Source organism: Rhinoraja longicauda, chromosome 37, assembly GCF_053455715.1.
Source record: "Rhinoraja longicauda isolate Sanriku21f chromosome 37, sRhiLon1.1, whole genome shotgun sequence".
In the NCBI taxonomy this organism is placed as follows: domain Eukaryota; kingdom Metazoa; phylum Chordata; class Chondrichthyes; order Rajiformes; family Arhynchobatidae; genus Rhinoraja; species Rhinoraja longicauda.
This window is the reverse complement of record NC_135989.1, coordinates 15066428-15083450: the sequence shown is the minus strand read 5'-3', so window position 1 is coordinate 15083450 and position 17023 is coordinate 15066428. Positions and strand designations below refer to the sequence as shown.

The following is a 17023-nucleotide window of genomic DNA, read 5'->3' as shown; positions in this document are numbered from 1 at the left end:
CCTGTTTTCCATTTTCTATCCCAACTTCAGAATCACTTTCATCTGCCATGTGTCGAGATTTCTACATGGATCGACTGGCAAAATATTGAGTTCTAAACGCACCCTGCTCCCTGAAGCAGCCTGTCCCGAGCCCATATGCACTGGTACAGATAGTCATAGTGTCATACAGTGTGGAAACAGGCCCTTCGGCCCAACTTGCCCACACCGGCCAACATGTCCCAGCTACACTAGTCCCACCTACCTGCATTTAGCCCACATCCCTATAAACCTGTCCTATCTAAATATTTCTTAAACGTTGCGATAGTCCCAGCCTCAACTTCCTCCTCTGGCAGCTCATTCCCCGTACCCACCACCCTTTGTGTAAAAATGTTACCCCTCAGATTCCTATTAAATGTTTCCCCCTTCACCTTAAACCTATGTCCTCTGGTTCTCGATTCCCCTACTCTGGGCAAGAGACTCTGTGCATCTATGCGATCCATTCCTCTCATGATTTTATACACCTCTATACGATCATCCCTCATCCTCCTGCGCTCCAAGGAATAGAGTCCACCCCTGCTCAACCTCTCCCTTTTGCTCAGGCCCTCGAGTCCTGGCAACATCCTGGTATATCTCTCTCACACTGAAGCTCTCTCTCTCTCACTCCCTGCCACACTGACAATTAGATGGAGGATGCTGAGTGAGGTGGGGAGTCAAATCCATGAGACATAATTTCCCACATACAAAGACAGAAAGTCCTTGCCGATAACAACCTGCATCTATGCCTGGGAACTCTTACAAAGTACTTCACAGATGCATTATCTGTTGCTTGCTTCTATCTATCTCTGTCCTATCTTTAACATACGATTATTAACCCTCATTATCTCTTGCTCATCTGTGCACAGCTTCTGTCTTTAGATGTGTCAGTCGGGATTTCTGGATCTGTTCCCAACATGTTGATCCATGTTGTCAACTGCGTTTTTTTTCTTCCAGTCATACCGAGGACCTTATCGTCACACCTTTCGCTCAGGTGAGTTGCAAGTTCAGCACCTTCTTCCAGTCTATCTTTTCCCTCATTCTCTCTCTCTGCAACGTTATCACAACCTCAGTAAGAATCCCTCGAAAATCCCACTCTGGAAACCAGATCCCAGCTTCCCCTTAGATCGACACAAAGTGCTGGAGTAACTTAGCGGGTCAGGCAGCATCTCTGGAGAAAAAGGAGAGGTGACGTTTCGGGTCGGGACCCTTCTTCAGACCAAGTGCGGCACAGTGGCGCAGTGGTAGAGCTACTGCCTTGCAGTTCCAGAGACCCGGGTTTGATCATGACTACGGGTGCTGTCTGTACAGAGTTTGTACATTCTGCCATAATCACGTGGGTTTTCCCCGAGTGCTCCGGTTTCCTCCCACACTCCAAAGACATACAGGTTTGTCGGCTTGGTATAATTGTAAATTGTCCCTAGTGTAGGATAGTGTTTCGTGTGCGGGGATTGCCGGTCGGTGCGGACCCGGTGGGCCAATGGCCTGTTTCCGTGCTGTATCTCTAAACTAAAATCAGCTAAACTGACCCGCTGAGTTACTCCAGAACTTTGTGTCTATCTTGTGATCTTGGGGAGAAAATACTCTGCTGAATTAATGGATCACAGGTTCAATAGTACTTTATTCAATAGTGTTCACCAGTGCTTTATTCAATAGTGTTCACTAGTGCTTTATTCAATAGTGTTCACTAGTGCTGTATTCAATAGTGTTCACTAGTGCTTTATTCAATAGTGTTCACTAGTGCTTTATTCAGTAGTGTTCACTAGTGCTTTATTCAATAGTGTTCACTAGTGCTTTATTTGTCACATGTGCAACTGCACAGTGAAATTCTTTTTGCAAGCGGGCGCTGCCATGTTTGGCACCATCGTTCAAGGTCCAAAGTCCAGTAGGCCCAGCCCGTGCGCTCGATGTACTGGAGCAGTTCCCGCGAACCCAGGTCCCTTTCCTCTCTAATTCCAGAAACAGGGGCCACAGTTTAAGAATAAGGGGTAGGCCATTTAGAACGGAGATGAGGAAAAAACTTTTTCAGTCAGAGAGTTGTAAATCTGTGGAATTCACTGCCTCTGAAGGCAGTGGAGGCCAAGTCTCTGAATGCATTTAAGAGAGAACTAGATAGAGCTCTTAAGGATAGTGGAGTCAGGGGGTATGGGGAGAAGGCAGGAATGGGGTACTGATTGAGTATGATCCGCCATGATCACATTGAATGGTGGTGCTGGCTCGAAGGGCCGAATGGCCTCCTCCTGCACCTATTGTCTATTGTCTAATTGTGTGCCCTCTCCCTCCACAAGCAAGTGTCCTTTCTACTCTACCCCAGTAAGTGTGTCAGGGGTTATGGGGAGAAGGCAGGAGAATGGGGTTAGGAGGGAGAGATTGATCAGGCATGATTGAATGGCGGAATAAACGTGATGGGCCGAATGGCCTAATTCTGCACCTATCACTTATGAACTTATAAATCACCCTGAGCTCACTTTCTCCCGACTTGTTTACAGAAGATTAGCGCTTCCTTTGGTCTTCCCGCACTGATGGTGCTTATGCTTTCTCTTTGCCCTTCTTGTGCCCTTTTTAAGTTTACTGCGCCTATTGATTTCTAGATAATTGTTATATTTTTAACCTAATCTCAGCCTTCGCTTGCATTTTATTTTAACCTTGGCTTCATTCATCCTTCAGAAGGATCTAGTAATTGACTCCCCATCTTGTTACTAAAGCCAAGGATCTTATTTGATACTTTAGCAGCTCTCAACGTATCCTTCCACGTCTAAATTCTCCCCTGTTCTCTCGTTTACACCTCGTTGTTCGGATTCTTCCCACCAAATATATCACCTCACACATTGTTAAACTTCACCAATCATTTGTTTACCTAAGAGGCACAAATTGCTGGAGTAACTCAGCGGGCTAGGCAGCACCTCAGGAAAAAATGAGCGGGTGACGTTTTGGTTCGAGGCCCTTCTTCAGACTGGAGAAGTAGTCTTTCCAGTAGAATCTGCCTACCCAGTTCTGCCTGTTTAGTTTAGTTTAAAGATACAGCACGGAAACAGGCCCTTCGGCCCACCAAGTCCGCACTGACCAGCGATCCCCACACATTAACACTATCCTAGACACACTAGGAACAGTTTTTTACATTTACACCAAGCCAATTAACCTACAAACCTGTACGGGAGGAAACCGAAGACTCACACAGGTCACGGGGAGAACGTACAAGCTCCGTACATGCAAGCACCCGTGGTCAGGATGGAACCCGGGTCTCTGGCACTGTAAGGCAGCAACTCTACCACTGCGCCACCGTGCTGTCCGCACTATTTGTGATCTCCTCACTATTTCCACAGAGCGACATTTACACACCCACCCCTGGGGAACACCGTGAGGATTTCCCCAACGTCTGAAAAACGGCCGTCTGCTCTCAGCTTCCAGTAATGTAGCGAGCTCACCACATCCCCTCGAATCCCAGGGGCTGCAGTTTAGTCAGCAGCCTGCTTGGTGGTACTTTCTCAAAGGTCTGCTGAAAGTCCCTAAAAGTTGAATGGCTGGCATTTATTAACCCTTTCCCAAGGGCGGCAGGTCACGGTGGCGCAGCGGTAGAGTTACAGTGAATGCAGTGCCGGAGACCCGGGTTCCATCCCGATTACGGGTGCTGTCTGTACGGAGTTTGTACGTTCTCCCAGTGACCTGGGTGGGTTTTCTCCGAGATCTTCGGTTTCCTCCCACACTCCAAAGACGTACCGGTTTCTAGGTTAATTGGCTGGGCAAATGTAAAAATTGTCCTTAGTGTGTGAAGGATAGTGTTAATGTGCGGGGATCGCTGGGCGGCGCGGACCCGGTGGGCCGAAAGGACCTGTTTCCGCGCTGTATCTCTAAACTAAACTAAACCAAAAAAGTGCCAATTAATTTAGTCTGAGTTACTTTGATTTTCCCCATTGCTGATAAGATGCTGGCTGGCCTGTGGTTTAACCCTCTGCACTAGCCACACAGAGGCACAGCTAGTAGAATAGCTACCTCACAGCTCCAGTGACCCTGCTTCAACAATGACCTCGGGTCTGTTCTTATGGTGTACTGTTCTATTTTTAACTCCCCTCACCTGTATCCACCTATCACTCGCATGCTTTTGCTTCACCCCACGCCACCACTTTTTATTGACTAATCCCCCACAAATCTCAGAGGGGTCTCGGAGCGCAGGTACACAGTTCCCTGAAAGTGGCTTCACAGGTAGACAGGGAGTGTTGTAGAGCAGAGGGATCTCGGTGCGCAGCTACACGGTTCCCTGAAAGTGGCTTCACAGGTAGACAGGGAGTGTTGTAGAACAGAGGGATCTAGGAGCGCAGCTACAAAGTTCCCTGAAAGTGGCGTCACAGGGAGACAGGGGGTGTTGTAGAGCAGAGGGATCTCGGAGCGCAGCTACACAGTTCCCTGAAAGTGGTGTCACAGGTAGACAGGGAGTGTTGTAGAGCAGAGGGATCTCGGAGCGTTCGTACACAGTTCCCTGAAAGTGGTGTCACAGGTAGACAGGGAGTGTTGTAGAGCAGAGGGATCTAGGAGCGCAGTCCACAACAGGTCAAAACACCACCCTCTGTTTTTTTACAGTCCACGTTCATATATTTGAAGTCTCCTTAACTTACTCTGTTGCTACACCATTGGGAAATGTCCTGTTGTGTAAGCAAGATTGTTCTAAGGTAGAAACAAAACTGAAAATGCTGGTTAATACAAATGCACAAAAGGACACAAAGTGCTGGAGTAACTGGGTGGGTCAGGCAGCATCTCTGGAGAACATGGCTGGGTGATGTTTTCAAGAGGCCAGATCTCTCCATGTTCTCCAGTGATGGTGCCTGACCCGCTGAGTTACTCCAGCACTCTGTGTCCAGGCTAGTTCTGATGTTGAGACAGAGGTACATTTAAGGAGAGTGCAGAGGGAGCTTTAATCAGTATCCAGCTCATGCTACCCCTGTGCTGGAAGTGTTTGGTGGGACCATTAGTGGGGAATATTGCGTTGTGTGTAATGTGTGCCGTCTAGCTCGATTTTAACTGATGACTCTCTTTGCAGATCCTCGCGAGTTTGCGCAGTGTGAGGAACAACTTCACTGTCCTGGCCAACACTCAAGGGCCTCCAAACAAGTGAGTAGCTGGCATCCGATGCATGCAGACAGCTCGTGCTGTGGGCTGGACATTGTCCACTCATAGAACCATAGACACACCCTCTGCATTAACTGTGTGTGTGTGTGTCTCCATGCGTGTGTGTGTGTGTGTGTCTCCATGCGTGTGTATGTGTGTGTTTGAGTTCATGCATATGTCTATCTGTATATCGTGTGGAAACAAGGAACTGCAGATGCTGTTTAACAAAAGAAGACACAATGTGCTGGAGTAACTTAACTCTGAAGAAAGGTCTCGAATCAAAACATCACCTATCCATGAACTCCAGAGTTGCTGCCTGACCCACTGAGTTTGTGTCTTCTATCTGTCTAAGAATGCTTGTGTCTTAATATGTATGTATCTCTGTACATCTTTGTGTACATGCATATCTTTGTGTGTGTGTGTGCATGCGTGTTTGTGTATGTGTGTGTGTGTGCGCGCGTGTGTGTGAGTACATGCATATGTCATTCATATATCGTGTAGAAACAAGGAACTGCAGATGCTGGTTTACAAAAGAAGACACAAAGTGCTGGAGTAACTGAAGAAGGATCCTGACCCAAAACGGCACCTATCCATGTTCTCCAGAGATGCTGCCTGGCCCGCTGAGTTACTCCAGCACTTTGTGTCTTCTATCTGTCTGAGATTGTTTGCGTCTTAATATGTATGTACCTCTGTACATCTTTGTGTATACGCACGTGTATATTTTTACATTTATCTTTGTCTGTGTGTGTGTGTATATGTATGTGTGTGTGTGTATATGTATGTGTGTGAGTGAGTGCGTCGTGTGTGTATGTGCCTGTGAGCACTGTAAGTATGTGTGTGTCCGTGTGCATGTGGGTGTCGGTGTGTGTGAGTGTGTGCGTCATGTGTATATATGTGTGTGAGCACCGTATGTATGTGTGTGTGTGTGTGTGTATATGTGCATGTGTCTGCACACTGGGGACATTCCATTCAGCGGACTGAAGTCAGGAGCAAGCTTTCCCCACTGTGTATTCTGTGGGCAGTGCTGCAGTGTAGGCTGTCGTCTCCAGAGGGCAGTAGAGGCCTGTTGTGGCAGTAGGTGCAGGGCCCCAGATGGCTGAGCGGGTGAGAGTAGGAAGGGGAATCTCTGGCTGATTTCAGTGCAGTGTCCGAGAGCACTCACTGCGTGAATCTCCTACAATCACAAAGAATCCGCTCGTAATAAAGTCAACTCACCATCAGTGCGATCACCACAGATCACGATATATTCTGGGCTTGTCCTGCTATCTGTGTGTGGGAAGGAACTGCAGATGTTAGTTTACACTGAAGATAGACACAGAATGCTGGAATAACTCAGCGGGACAGGCAGCATCTCTGGAGAGAAGGAATGGGTGATGTTCAGTCTGAAGAATGGTCACCCATTCCTTCTCTCCAGAGATGCTGCCTGTCCCGCTGAGTTACTCCAACGTTCTGTGTCTCCTAGTATCTGTTTGTCATTTTCGGAGTCTTGACTCACATTTCTTTTACTCATCTACACGTTCCCCATGAATTTTGCCTCCACATGCAGGCAGACAACGTTTTCACAAGTTCAGATGTGATAGGAGTAGAATTAGGCCTTTCGGCCCATCAAGTCTACTCCGCCATTCAATCATGGCAAATCTATCTCTATCTCCTAACCCAATTTTCCTGCCTTCTCCCCATAACCCCTGACACCTGTACTAATGTGTGCTAGTGTGTGTTGTGTGTTGTGTCTGTACATCTGCACTCTGTGTCATGAATGTTCCATACATCATGTCTGTATTTAATGATCAGGTCTACACATGACATGCCTACATGTTTTATGTCTACTATCATGGCATGTTTGGTGCCTATGTGTGTTGCGTTTGTGTGCATCATGCCTGTGCATATAGTGTGTGTTTAGCATGTCTACATGCATCATTTATTATGCCCACACAAGTCATGCATATGTGTACAGTGGGTACATATATTACAATCTTGAAGTGAGTCTGCACTTGATTCTTGTCTATGTTTGTGTATTAAGACAATGCATAATTGATTGAGTATCATGCCTTTATCTATTGTGTCAAAGACCTGGATGGAGTGGATGTGGAGAGGATGTTTCCACTAGTGGGAGAGTCTAAGACTAGAGGTCATAGCCTCAGAATAAAAGGACGTTCCTTTAGGAAGGAGATGAGGAGGAATTTGTTTAGTCAGAGGGTGGTGAATCTGTGATTTTTTTTGCCACAGAATGCTGTGGAGGCCGTCAATTGATATTTTTAAGGCAGAGATTGATAGATTCTTGATTAGCATAGGTGTCAGGGGTTATGGGGAGAAGGCAGGAGAATGGGGTTAGGAGGGAGAGATAGATCAGCCATGATTGAATGGCGGAGTAGACTTGATGGGCCGAATGGCCTAATTCTACTCCTATCACTTCTGAACTTGTGAAAGCATTGTCTGCCTGCATGCGTCATGTGTGTGACTGGGTGCCTCTGGGTATCTTGGTGACACGTTTTGTGACTCTTTGTGTGTGCGTGCGTGCACGTGTACGTGCATGTGTACGTGCATGCATGTACGTGTTGCCCCCATGTCTCATGTCTGTGACAGTGTACCTGTCGGTTTGGTGCTGGTGTGTGCTCTGACCTCCTAGATCCCCTCTGCTCACATTGTGAGGACACGCGGTACTCATTGTGTGATTGCATGTGTTGTATCAGTGCAGTTACACCTGCATGTAGCATGACCGTATGGATCCCGCCCATGCACATTGTCACAGTTAGCTAGTGTATGAACCCTGCAGGTATAGTCTGTGTCCATGCACACCGTGTCCGTGTGCATCATTTATTATGCCTGCGCAAGTCATGCTTATGTGTACAGTGGCTGCCTGTCATGTCTGCATGTGTCACAACCATGTACTGAGTCTGAGTCTGTGAGCATCCTGCCTGGTTTGCTCATGGCACAGTGGAGTTGTGGCCAAGCATCATATGTGTTCCTGACACGTCTGTACATCACGGCTGCTCCAGCTGTGTGTGTGTATGTTGTGAGGACACGTACATCATGTCCATGAGCGTCACGCCTGCACAGATCATGCTTGGTATTCCGTCTGTACATTTCATACTGAGATTATTACGTTTGTGTCTGACCGGTCGGTCAACAACCTTGCTGAATGTTCCCTCCATCTGTGTCTGTCCACATTTATTCCATCTCCGTGCTATCTGTATCTTTCATTTCCCTGTACAATTCATGTTTCCGTGTTCTGTGTGTTTTATATCAGCGTGCCATCTCTGTTGTGCATCTGTAACTGTATGGTGTCTGCGTTTATAACAGATGTACTCTGCCTGCAGGTAGCTTTTAGTTTAGTTTGGAGAAACAGTGCGTAAATAGACAATAGACAATAGGTGCAGGAGGAGGCCATTCGGCCCTTCGAGCCAGCACCACCATTCAATGTGATCATGGCTGATCATTCTCAATCAGTACCCCGTTCCTGCCTTCTCCCCATACCCCCTGACTCCGCTATCCTTAAGAGCTCTATCTAGCTCTCTCTTGAATGCATTCAGAGAATTGGCCTCCACTGCCTTCTGAGGCAGAGAATTCCACAGATTCACAACTCTCTGACTGAAAAAGTTTTTCCTCATCTCAGTTCTAAATGGCCTACCCTTTATTCTTAAACTGTGGCCCCTTGTTCTGGACTCCCCCAACATTGGGAACATGTTTTCTGCCTCTAACGTGTCCAACCCCTTAATAATCTTATACGTTTCGATAAGATCTCCTCTCATCCTTCTAAATTCCAGTGTATACAAGCCTAGTCGCTCCAGTCTTTCAACATATGACAGTCCCGCCATTCCGGGAATTAACCTAGTAAACCTACGCTGCACGCCCTCAATAGCAAGAATATCCTTCCTCAAATTTGGAGACCAAAACTGCACACAGTACTCCAGGTGCGGTCTCACTAGGGCCCTGTACAACTGCAGACTACTGTACACTAGGGCCCTGTACAACTGTAAACAGGCCCTTCGGCCCACCGAGTCCGCACCGACCAGCGATCCCTGCACTCTAACACTATCCTACACACACTGGAGACATTTTTAATATTTACACCAGGCCAATTAACCTACAAACCTGTACTTCTTTGGAGTGTGGGAGGAAACTGAAGATCCCGGAGCATACCCACGCAGGTCACGGGGAGAACGTACAACATCTATACAGACAGCACCCGCAGTCAGGATCGAACCTGGGGCTCTGGCGCTGTAAATCAGCAACTCTACCGCTGTGCCACCTTGTATCTTTCAGCGTGAAACCTGCGTGCATTGTGTCTGTGTGGTGTCGGTGTATACAACATAGCCTGCAGGTATCTTGTTTGTATACTACCTGCGTGCATTGTGCCTGTGTGCTGTTGCCACCCATCCCTGCTTTCTGTGCCACCTGTGACACTCACCTGTTGTTCTCCTTTCCTTCACAGGAGGTCCCCTGTGACACCTCAGCCTGCACTCTGCACCCTGTCAGGTAATTAATCCCTTAGATATAGTAGAGTAATTAATGCCTCCGTCTACCTGCAGCAGCTGTTAAATCTGACCGGGAGACACAAAATGCTGGAGTAACTCAGCGGGTCAGGCAGCATCTCGGGAGAGAAGGAATGGGTGACGTTTCGGGTCGAGACCCGTCTTCAGTCTGAGGAAGGGTCTCGACCCGAAACGTCACCCATTCCTTCTCTCCCGAGATGCTGCCTGACCCGCTGAGTTACTCCAGCATTTTGTGTCTACCTTCGATTTAAACCAGCATCTACAGTTTTTTTCCCCACACCTGTTCCACCTGACTGTCTGGTCTGTGGTCTTTGGAACAGTGGGATGGAATAATAATTCTCCAAGATCCCGTGCTCCTCTCATTCCACTCTTCACTCCTCCCTGATTTTAATCACTGCATCCCCGGTCTACCTTGAATGGAGCTGTTCCCAAACCAAGCTGTGATGCATCCTGATAACATGCTTTTTATGGCGCATCTGTAGAGAGTTGTAGGCAAAGATAATAGAGCGGAACAAGATAGACCACTCTGTCAAAATCACCTATACTGAAGTGTAGTACCCAAAGGAGCTATTTTAGTAGGCAAAACCCGCCGTCCGTTATGCCTCTCGCAGTGTAATCAGTGTTGTGGGGGAACAGTATGTGTGATGATACCATAAAAATGCAGAATATATCTCATCTATCAAATCGCAGATTTTTGTTATTTTTCCTTTTAAATGTTTCTGCTAAGTTTCTGCCGACTAAAATGGCGCCGTGACATACTACGGTTTTTAGGGTCGAGTGGTCTATCTTGCTCTGCTCTATTATAACAGAGCTTTATTTGTCATAGCAGTCATAGAAAAAAAGAACACAAGACACATAGTCCCAACACAAACGTCCATCACAGTGACTCCAAACACCCCCTCACTGTGATGGAGGCAACAAAACTTCCACTCTCTTCCCCACGCCCACGGACAGACAGCTCGTCCCCGACCGACCCGCACAGTCCCCGCAAGGGGATGGAAGTCCCCCCGGCCGAATCGCACCGGGCGCTGAAACGTCTCGCGGCCGAGCCGGGCGATGAAAGGCCCCGCGACCAAGCCTTGCGCAGCTAAGTCCCGTGGTCGAGCCGCACCAGCGATGTAAAGTCCCACAGCCGAGCCGCACCGGGCGATGTTAAGTCCCGTGGTCGAGCCGCACCGGGCGATGTAAAGTCCCGTGGTCGAGCCGCACCAGCGATGTAAAGTCCCGCAGCCGAGCCGCACCGGGCGATGTTAAGTCCCGCAGCCGAGCCGCACCAGCGATGTAAGTCCCGCAGCCGAGCCGCACCGGGCACTGTTAAGTCCAGCGGCCAAGCCGCACTGGGCGATGTAAAGTCCAGCGGCCGAGCCGCACCGGGCGATGTTAAGTCCCGCGGCCGAGCTGCACCGGGCACTGTTAAGTCCAGCGGCCAAGCCGCACCAGCGATGTAAAGTCCCGCGGCCGATCCGCACCGGGCGATGTAAAGTCCCGCGGCCGAGCCGCACCGGGCACTGTTAAGTCCAGTGGCCAAGCCGCACCGGGCGATGTAAAGTCCAGCGGCCGAGCCGCACCGGGCGATGTTAGGCCCCGCAGCCGAGCCGCACCCCGCGCCGTGAGGAAGAGAAAAGTTTCCCCCACCCCCCCACCACCCCCCACCCACACCACCACCCCCCACACATACACAACCAGGTTGTAGGGGACATGCTGAACCTCCTAAGCCTTCGAAGGAAGTGGAGACTTCTAATGAAGTAAGGAAGTGGCACACACAGAGGGTGAGGTGGTGTGAGCAACGAGCTGTGTTCAGAGGCACCTTTGGACAAGGATACAGGCTAGGCTCACATCCCATCAGAGTTAAAAGAGGGACCAAGCAACTTGTTTAAAACCGTTTAAGATCCTGAGGGGTTTTGACGAGGTGAATGAGCTCCTAAGTTATATATTTATCTGAGTATTCAATAGTGTGTTAGTCAAAAGTCAAGAGTATTTTATTGTCATAAGTCCCGATATGGAACAATGCCATTCTTACTTGCAACATAGTAAAACATAGTAAACTCTGAATAAGGGGTAGGCCATTTAGAACTGAGATGAGGAAAAACTTTTTCAGTCAGAGTTGTGAATCTGTGGAATTCTCTGCCTCAGAAGGCAGTGAAGGCCAATTCTCTGGATGCTTTCAAGAGAGAGCTAGATAGAGCTCTTAAAGATAGCGAAGTCAGGGGGTATGGGGAGAAGGCAGGAACGGGGTACTGATTGAGAATGATCAGCCATGATCACATTGAATGGCGGTGCTGGCTCGAAGGGCCGAATGGCCTCCTCCTGCACCTATTGTCTATTGTAAAACCCATAATAAACAACAAAATAAAAAGTTCTCTATATATAAAAAAAACAGACAAATAAATAGATAATTATAGTGCAAAGTCAAAAATAATGTCCCCAAGCCTATATAGTTCAGAGCCTATTTGGAGGTTGTAGTGTTTCATAGCCTGATGGTTGCAGGGAAGAAGCTGTTCCTGAACCTGGACATTACAGTATTCAGGCTCCTGTGTCTTCTTCCCGATGGCAGGGGTGAAATGAGAGCGTGGCCAGGGTGGAGTGGGTCTCTGATGATGGTGGTTGTAGTTTAGAGGCAGGTTGCTTTGATGGTGCGGGGCAATGAGTGTAAGGGGAGCTATGCTGGGGGTGGTCTGTGTGCGGGAGGGTCTGGGCGGTGTGGGCTCGGAGCTGTGGACCACACCCTCGGTCTAGTGCCTGCCACTGCTCCTCTCAAGCCATCTGCTCTGCATCTTTGCTTCCAGATGAAACGTACCAGCAGCTGGCAAAGGAAACGCTGGAGGAGTTGGACTGGTGCCTGGACCAGCTGGAGACCATCCAGACCTACCGGTCGGTCAGCGAGATGGCCTCCACCAAGGTAAGAGGAGCTCGGGGTGGGTGAGGGGGTGGGATTGGCGGGCGGGAAGTGGAACTGGAGCCACTTACTGGAGTAGGGAAGAGCCGGACGTAGCATTGCTGCTGGAATAGGCTGTGTGTGGAACGTGACCTGGTGTGAGTTTGGTGGTGACCGGAGGCTTGGGGTTATGGTTGGTGATGGGTGGGTTGGGGTTGTTGATGGATGGGGTTGCAGTTGGTGATGGGTTGGAGTTGGTGTTGGATCGGAGTTGGTGTTGGGTTGGAGTTGGTGTTGGGTTGGAGTTGGTGTTGGGTTGTAGTTGGTGTTGGGTTGGGGATGGGTTAGAGTTGGTGTTGGGTTAGAGTTGGTGTTGGGTTGGAGTAGGTGTTGGGTTGGAGTCGGTGTTGGGTTGGAGTTGGGTTGTAGTTGGTGTTGGGTTGGTGTTGGGTTGCTGTTGGTGTTGGGTTGTAGTTGGTGTTGGGTTGGGGATGGGTTAGAGTTGGTGTTGGGTTGGGGATGGGTTGGTGTTGGTGTTGGGTTGGTGTTGGGTTGATGTTGGGTTGGAGTTGGTGTTGGGTTGGAGTCGGTGTTGGGTTGGAGTTGGGTTGGCGTTGGGTTGGAGTTGGTGTTGGGTTGTAGTTGGTGTTGGGTTGGTGATGGGTTAGAGTTGGTGTTGGGTTGGAAATGGGTTAGAGTTGGTGTTGGGTTGGAGTTGGTGTTGGGTTGGAGTTGGCATTGGGTTGGAGTTGGTGTTGGGTTGTGATTGGGGTTGGGTTGAAGATGGTGATGGGTTGGAGTTGGGGTTGGGTTGGGTTGGGGTTCGTGATGGGTTGGGGTTCAGCAAAGATCTATTGTGACACCAAGTGCTGGAGTAACTCAATGGGTCAGGCAGACTCTTTGGAGAATGTGGAAAGGTGACATTTCGGGTCGGACCCTTCTTCAGACCCGACCTAAAATGTCACCTGTTCTCCAAAGATGCCGCCTGACTGCCTGACTGGCTGAATTTGTCAAGCACTTTGTGTGTTCTTTTTTGTAAACCAGCATCTGCAGTTCGCTGTTGCACTATGATCTGGCGTGGTTGCGTTAGTTGTAGTGGGTTGCAATGAGAGACAGCTTCGATCTATGGCCATGTGCCGTGCTTCCACTGAGGTGTATCAGTCTCTCTGCGATGGCATTTTCTATCCCTACAGAGAGAGCTGAGAACAACGCAGTCACACCATGCTTCAGGACTGACCCAAACCTGTTCATTCAACAGAGTAAAATGGCAGCTTTTGCTAAAAGTCCAGATCACAGGAGCAAAAGATCATTTTAAACATCCTGACAGATGCCTGGTGCTCAGGTAGTCTACAGAGATTGCAGGACACACTGCTGACAGACAACATTTCATGCTCACTCCTGTAACCAGAGAGGAGATGGTGATGAGCCATCTTGAACTGCTGGACAGGTGACTCCCACTGAGTTATTGGACAGTATGTTTGACCTTGTGGTGAGATTGCCTTTGTGCTGCTTGGTGGTGGGGATTGTGGCATTGGGAGGTGCTGTGGACTAGTGTGTAACTGTGGACTAGTGTGGTAACTGTGGACTAGTGTGGTAACTGTGGACTAGTGTGTAACTGTGGACTAGTGTGTAACTGTGGACTAGTGTGGTAACTGTGGACTAGTGTGTAACTGTGGACTAGTGTGGTAACTGTGGACTAGTGTGTAACTGCAGTGCATTGAGTAGATGGCATGCTACACTACTCCTCACTGTGGTGGAGTGAGCGAATCTTCAAGGTGGTCGATGGGGTGCCAGTCAACTGAGTTGCCTAGCCTTGAATGACTAATCAGTTTAGTTTATTGTCACGTGTACCGAGGTACAGTGAAAAGCTTTTGTTGCGTGCTATCCAGTCAGCGGAAAGACAATACATTATTACAATCGAGCCATTTACAGTGTATAGATACATGATAAGGGAATAACATTTAGTGCAAGGTAAAGATAGTCTGAGGGTCTGTAGGAGGAGAGACTTAAGAGTGTGGAGCGATTGTAATATGTGATAGTAGATCTGCTTCTGTGGCTAGCACGTAAATAGTCACCTGGGTTGGGCGCCATCTTGGAAGCAAGATGAGTCTCTTGAGCTGTTGGAGCTGCTCTTATTCAGGCAAACAACAGAATCACCAACGTTGCTTTCTGGATTGTGTGGGGACATTGGCACTGAAGTAGTGAATGTTGGAATTTCACACCCAACGACACAATGGTGGAACTTTACAAGAAGACCGCAGTGGTTTAAGTAGGTGGGTGGCCACCACCATGTCACGGGGAGTTAGAGTTGGGCAATAAATGTTGTCCCCGCAGCAATGCCTGCACGCAGCCAGGTAGATACAACACCTTCATTGCCCCAATCTCTAGAGCTAACGTCCATATTCCACTCAGCCAGTCTCTGGGGTTAATTGCCAGTTAACGCCTACTTTCCGACTGTTTTATATTAATTGAGAATTGGTCTACAATTGTCTCACCTCAAATTATTGAGAACCGAAGCTGTCATCTGTCTCTCAATAACCTCTGGATCTGAATCCTAGAGAGAGAGAGAGATACTTGGATCTAAGCTTGTGTGCCTTTGAGTAAGAGAATGAAAGGATGAAAATGATGTGCCTTCACTTTGGTCTGCTTAAACACCAACGTCCTCATAGACCTCTGGGGAGACAAGGGGTCCTAGTGTGAACCGCTTGAAGGTATTCAACTCACCAGGGGCGGCACGGTGGCGCAGTGGTAGAGTTGCTGCCTTACAGCGAATGCAGCGCCGGAGACTCAGGTTCCATCCTGACTACGGGCGCCGTCTGTACGGAGTTTGTACGTTCTCCCCGTGACCTGCGTGGGTTTTCTCCGAGATCTTCGGTTTCCTCCCACACTCCAAAGACGTACGGGTATGTGGGTTAATTGACTGGATAAATGTAAAAATTGTCCCCAGTGGGTGTAGGATAGTGTTAATGTGCGGGGATCGCTGGGCGGCGCGGACCCAGTGGGCCGAAGGGCCTGTTTCCACGCTGTGTCTCTAAATCTAAAAAAAAAATCACCAGTGTTGTCCACTGATGCTTTCAATGTGTTACGAAGCTAGATGTTCAGTAAGACTGAGATTAACTCAGAACAAGAAAAGTTGGTAGAGTAAGAATGGACTGTGAGCATCAGACAGCCCACCCGTCTCAGTCATGCCAACTCCAGATGCCAGTAGTCCTTCTATCTTGACGTCGGTGCCCTAGGCAGTGCGCGAAATGTCACCCATTCCTTCTCCAGAGATGCTGCCTGTCCCACGGAGTTACTCCAGCATTTTGTGTCCATCTACGCTGTAAACCAGCATCTACAGCTCCTTCCTACACATTTCACCACCTGCTCCACGGCAAAATCTCCCACACAGGTACGTTCTCCCCGTGACCTGCGTGGGTTTTCTCTGAGATCTTCAGTTTCCTCCCACACTCCAAAGATGTGCGGGTTAGTAGATTAATTGGCTTGGTATTGGTGTAAATTGACCTAGTAGGATAGTGTTAGTGTATGGAAATTGCTGGTCAGCAGGCACTCGGTGGGCAGAAGGGCCTGTTTCCGTGCTGTATCTCTTAACTAAACGAAAACTAAACTAAACAACCTCCCAAAACACAGGTGCTGATTCGCTGTGGCCTCGTATAATTGAAGCAAAATATCTTCAGGTTCATAAATTCATGAGTGATAGAAGCAGAATGAGGCCATTCGGCCCATCAAGAGTACTCCGCCATTCATCTATCTCTCCCTCCTAACCCCATTCTCCTGCCTTCTCCCCATAACCCCTGACACCCGTACTAATCAGGAATCTGTCTATCTCTGCCTTAAAAATATCCATTGGAAAAATATCCATTGGCTTGGCCTTCTGTGGCAAAGAATTTCACAGATTATCACCACCCCTCTGACTAAATTAAATTCTTCCTCATCTTCCTGAAGGAAACGTCCTTTAATTCTGAGGCTGTGACCTCTGGTCCTAGACTCTCCCACTGGTGGAAACATCCACTCTGTCCAGGCCTTTCACTCTTCGGTACGTTTCAATGAAGTCCCCCCTCATATTCCTTCAGTGCTGCCCTTCTGCCTGGGCAACACTTCCTCTGTACAGGACCTTTTGCCAGCTCACCGAAGACCCAGGGGGGGTTGTCCGGTAGCATTGTGTTGCCTCTGTTCAGCCCCTCCAATCGAGAAAGGGAAGGGGTAAAAGAGAACAGAAGGGTCTGGAAGAAAAGCAAAGGGTTTAAATAGGGAGGAGGGGAGAGTGTGTCAAGAGAGAGAGAGGAGAGAGAGGGGGGGGAGGGGAGGGAGGGTGAGAGGGGAGAGAGAAAGAGAGAGAGAGAGAGAGAGAGAGAGAGAGAGAGAGAGAGAGAGAGAGAGAGAGAGAGGAGAGAGAGAGAGAGAGAGAGAGAGAGAGAGAGAGAGAGAGAGAGAGAGAGAGAGAGAGAGGAGAGAGAGAGAGAGAGAGAGAGAGAGGAGAGAGAGAGAGAGAGAGAGAGAGAGAGAGTGTGTCAGTGGGTGGGGGTTGCAGAGAAAGCAAGAG

General features: G+C 48.7%; 1 protein-coding gene across 1 annotated transcript in view; it reads left to right on the top strand.

Annotated features, from left to right (window-relative positions):
• Nucleotides 1-17023, top strand: part of LOC144610592 (3',5'-cyclic-AMP phosphodiesterase 4B-like) — a 227439-nt gene that overhangs the window by 198967 nt on the left and 11449 nt on the right. The window contains exons 5-8 of the mRNA XM_078429401.1: nucleotides 970-1006; nucleotides 5045-5115; nucleotides 9545-9588; nucleotides 12392-12504. Coding sequence (XP_078285527.1) covers nucleotides 970-1006; nucleotides 5045-5115; nucleotides 9545-9588; nucleotides 12392-12504 — 265 coding nt within the window. The remainder of the gene's footprint in view (nucleotides 1-969; nucleotides 1007-5044; nucleotides 5116-9544; nucleotides 9589-12391; nucleotides 12505-17023) is intronic.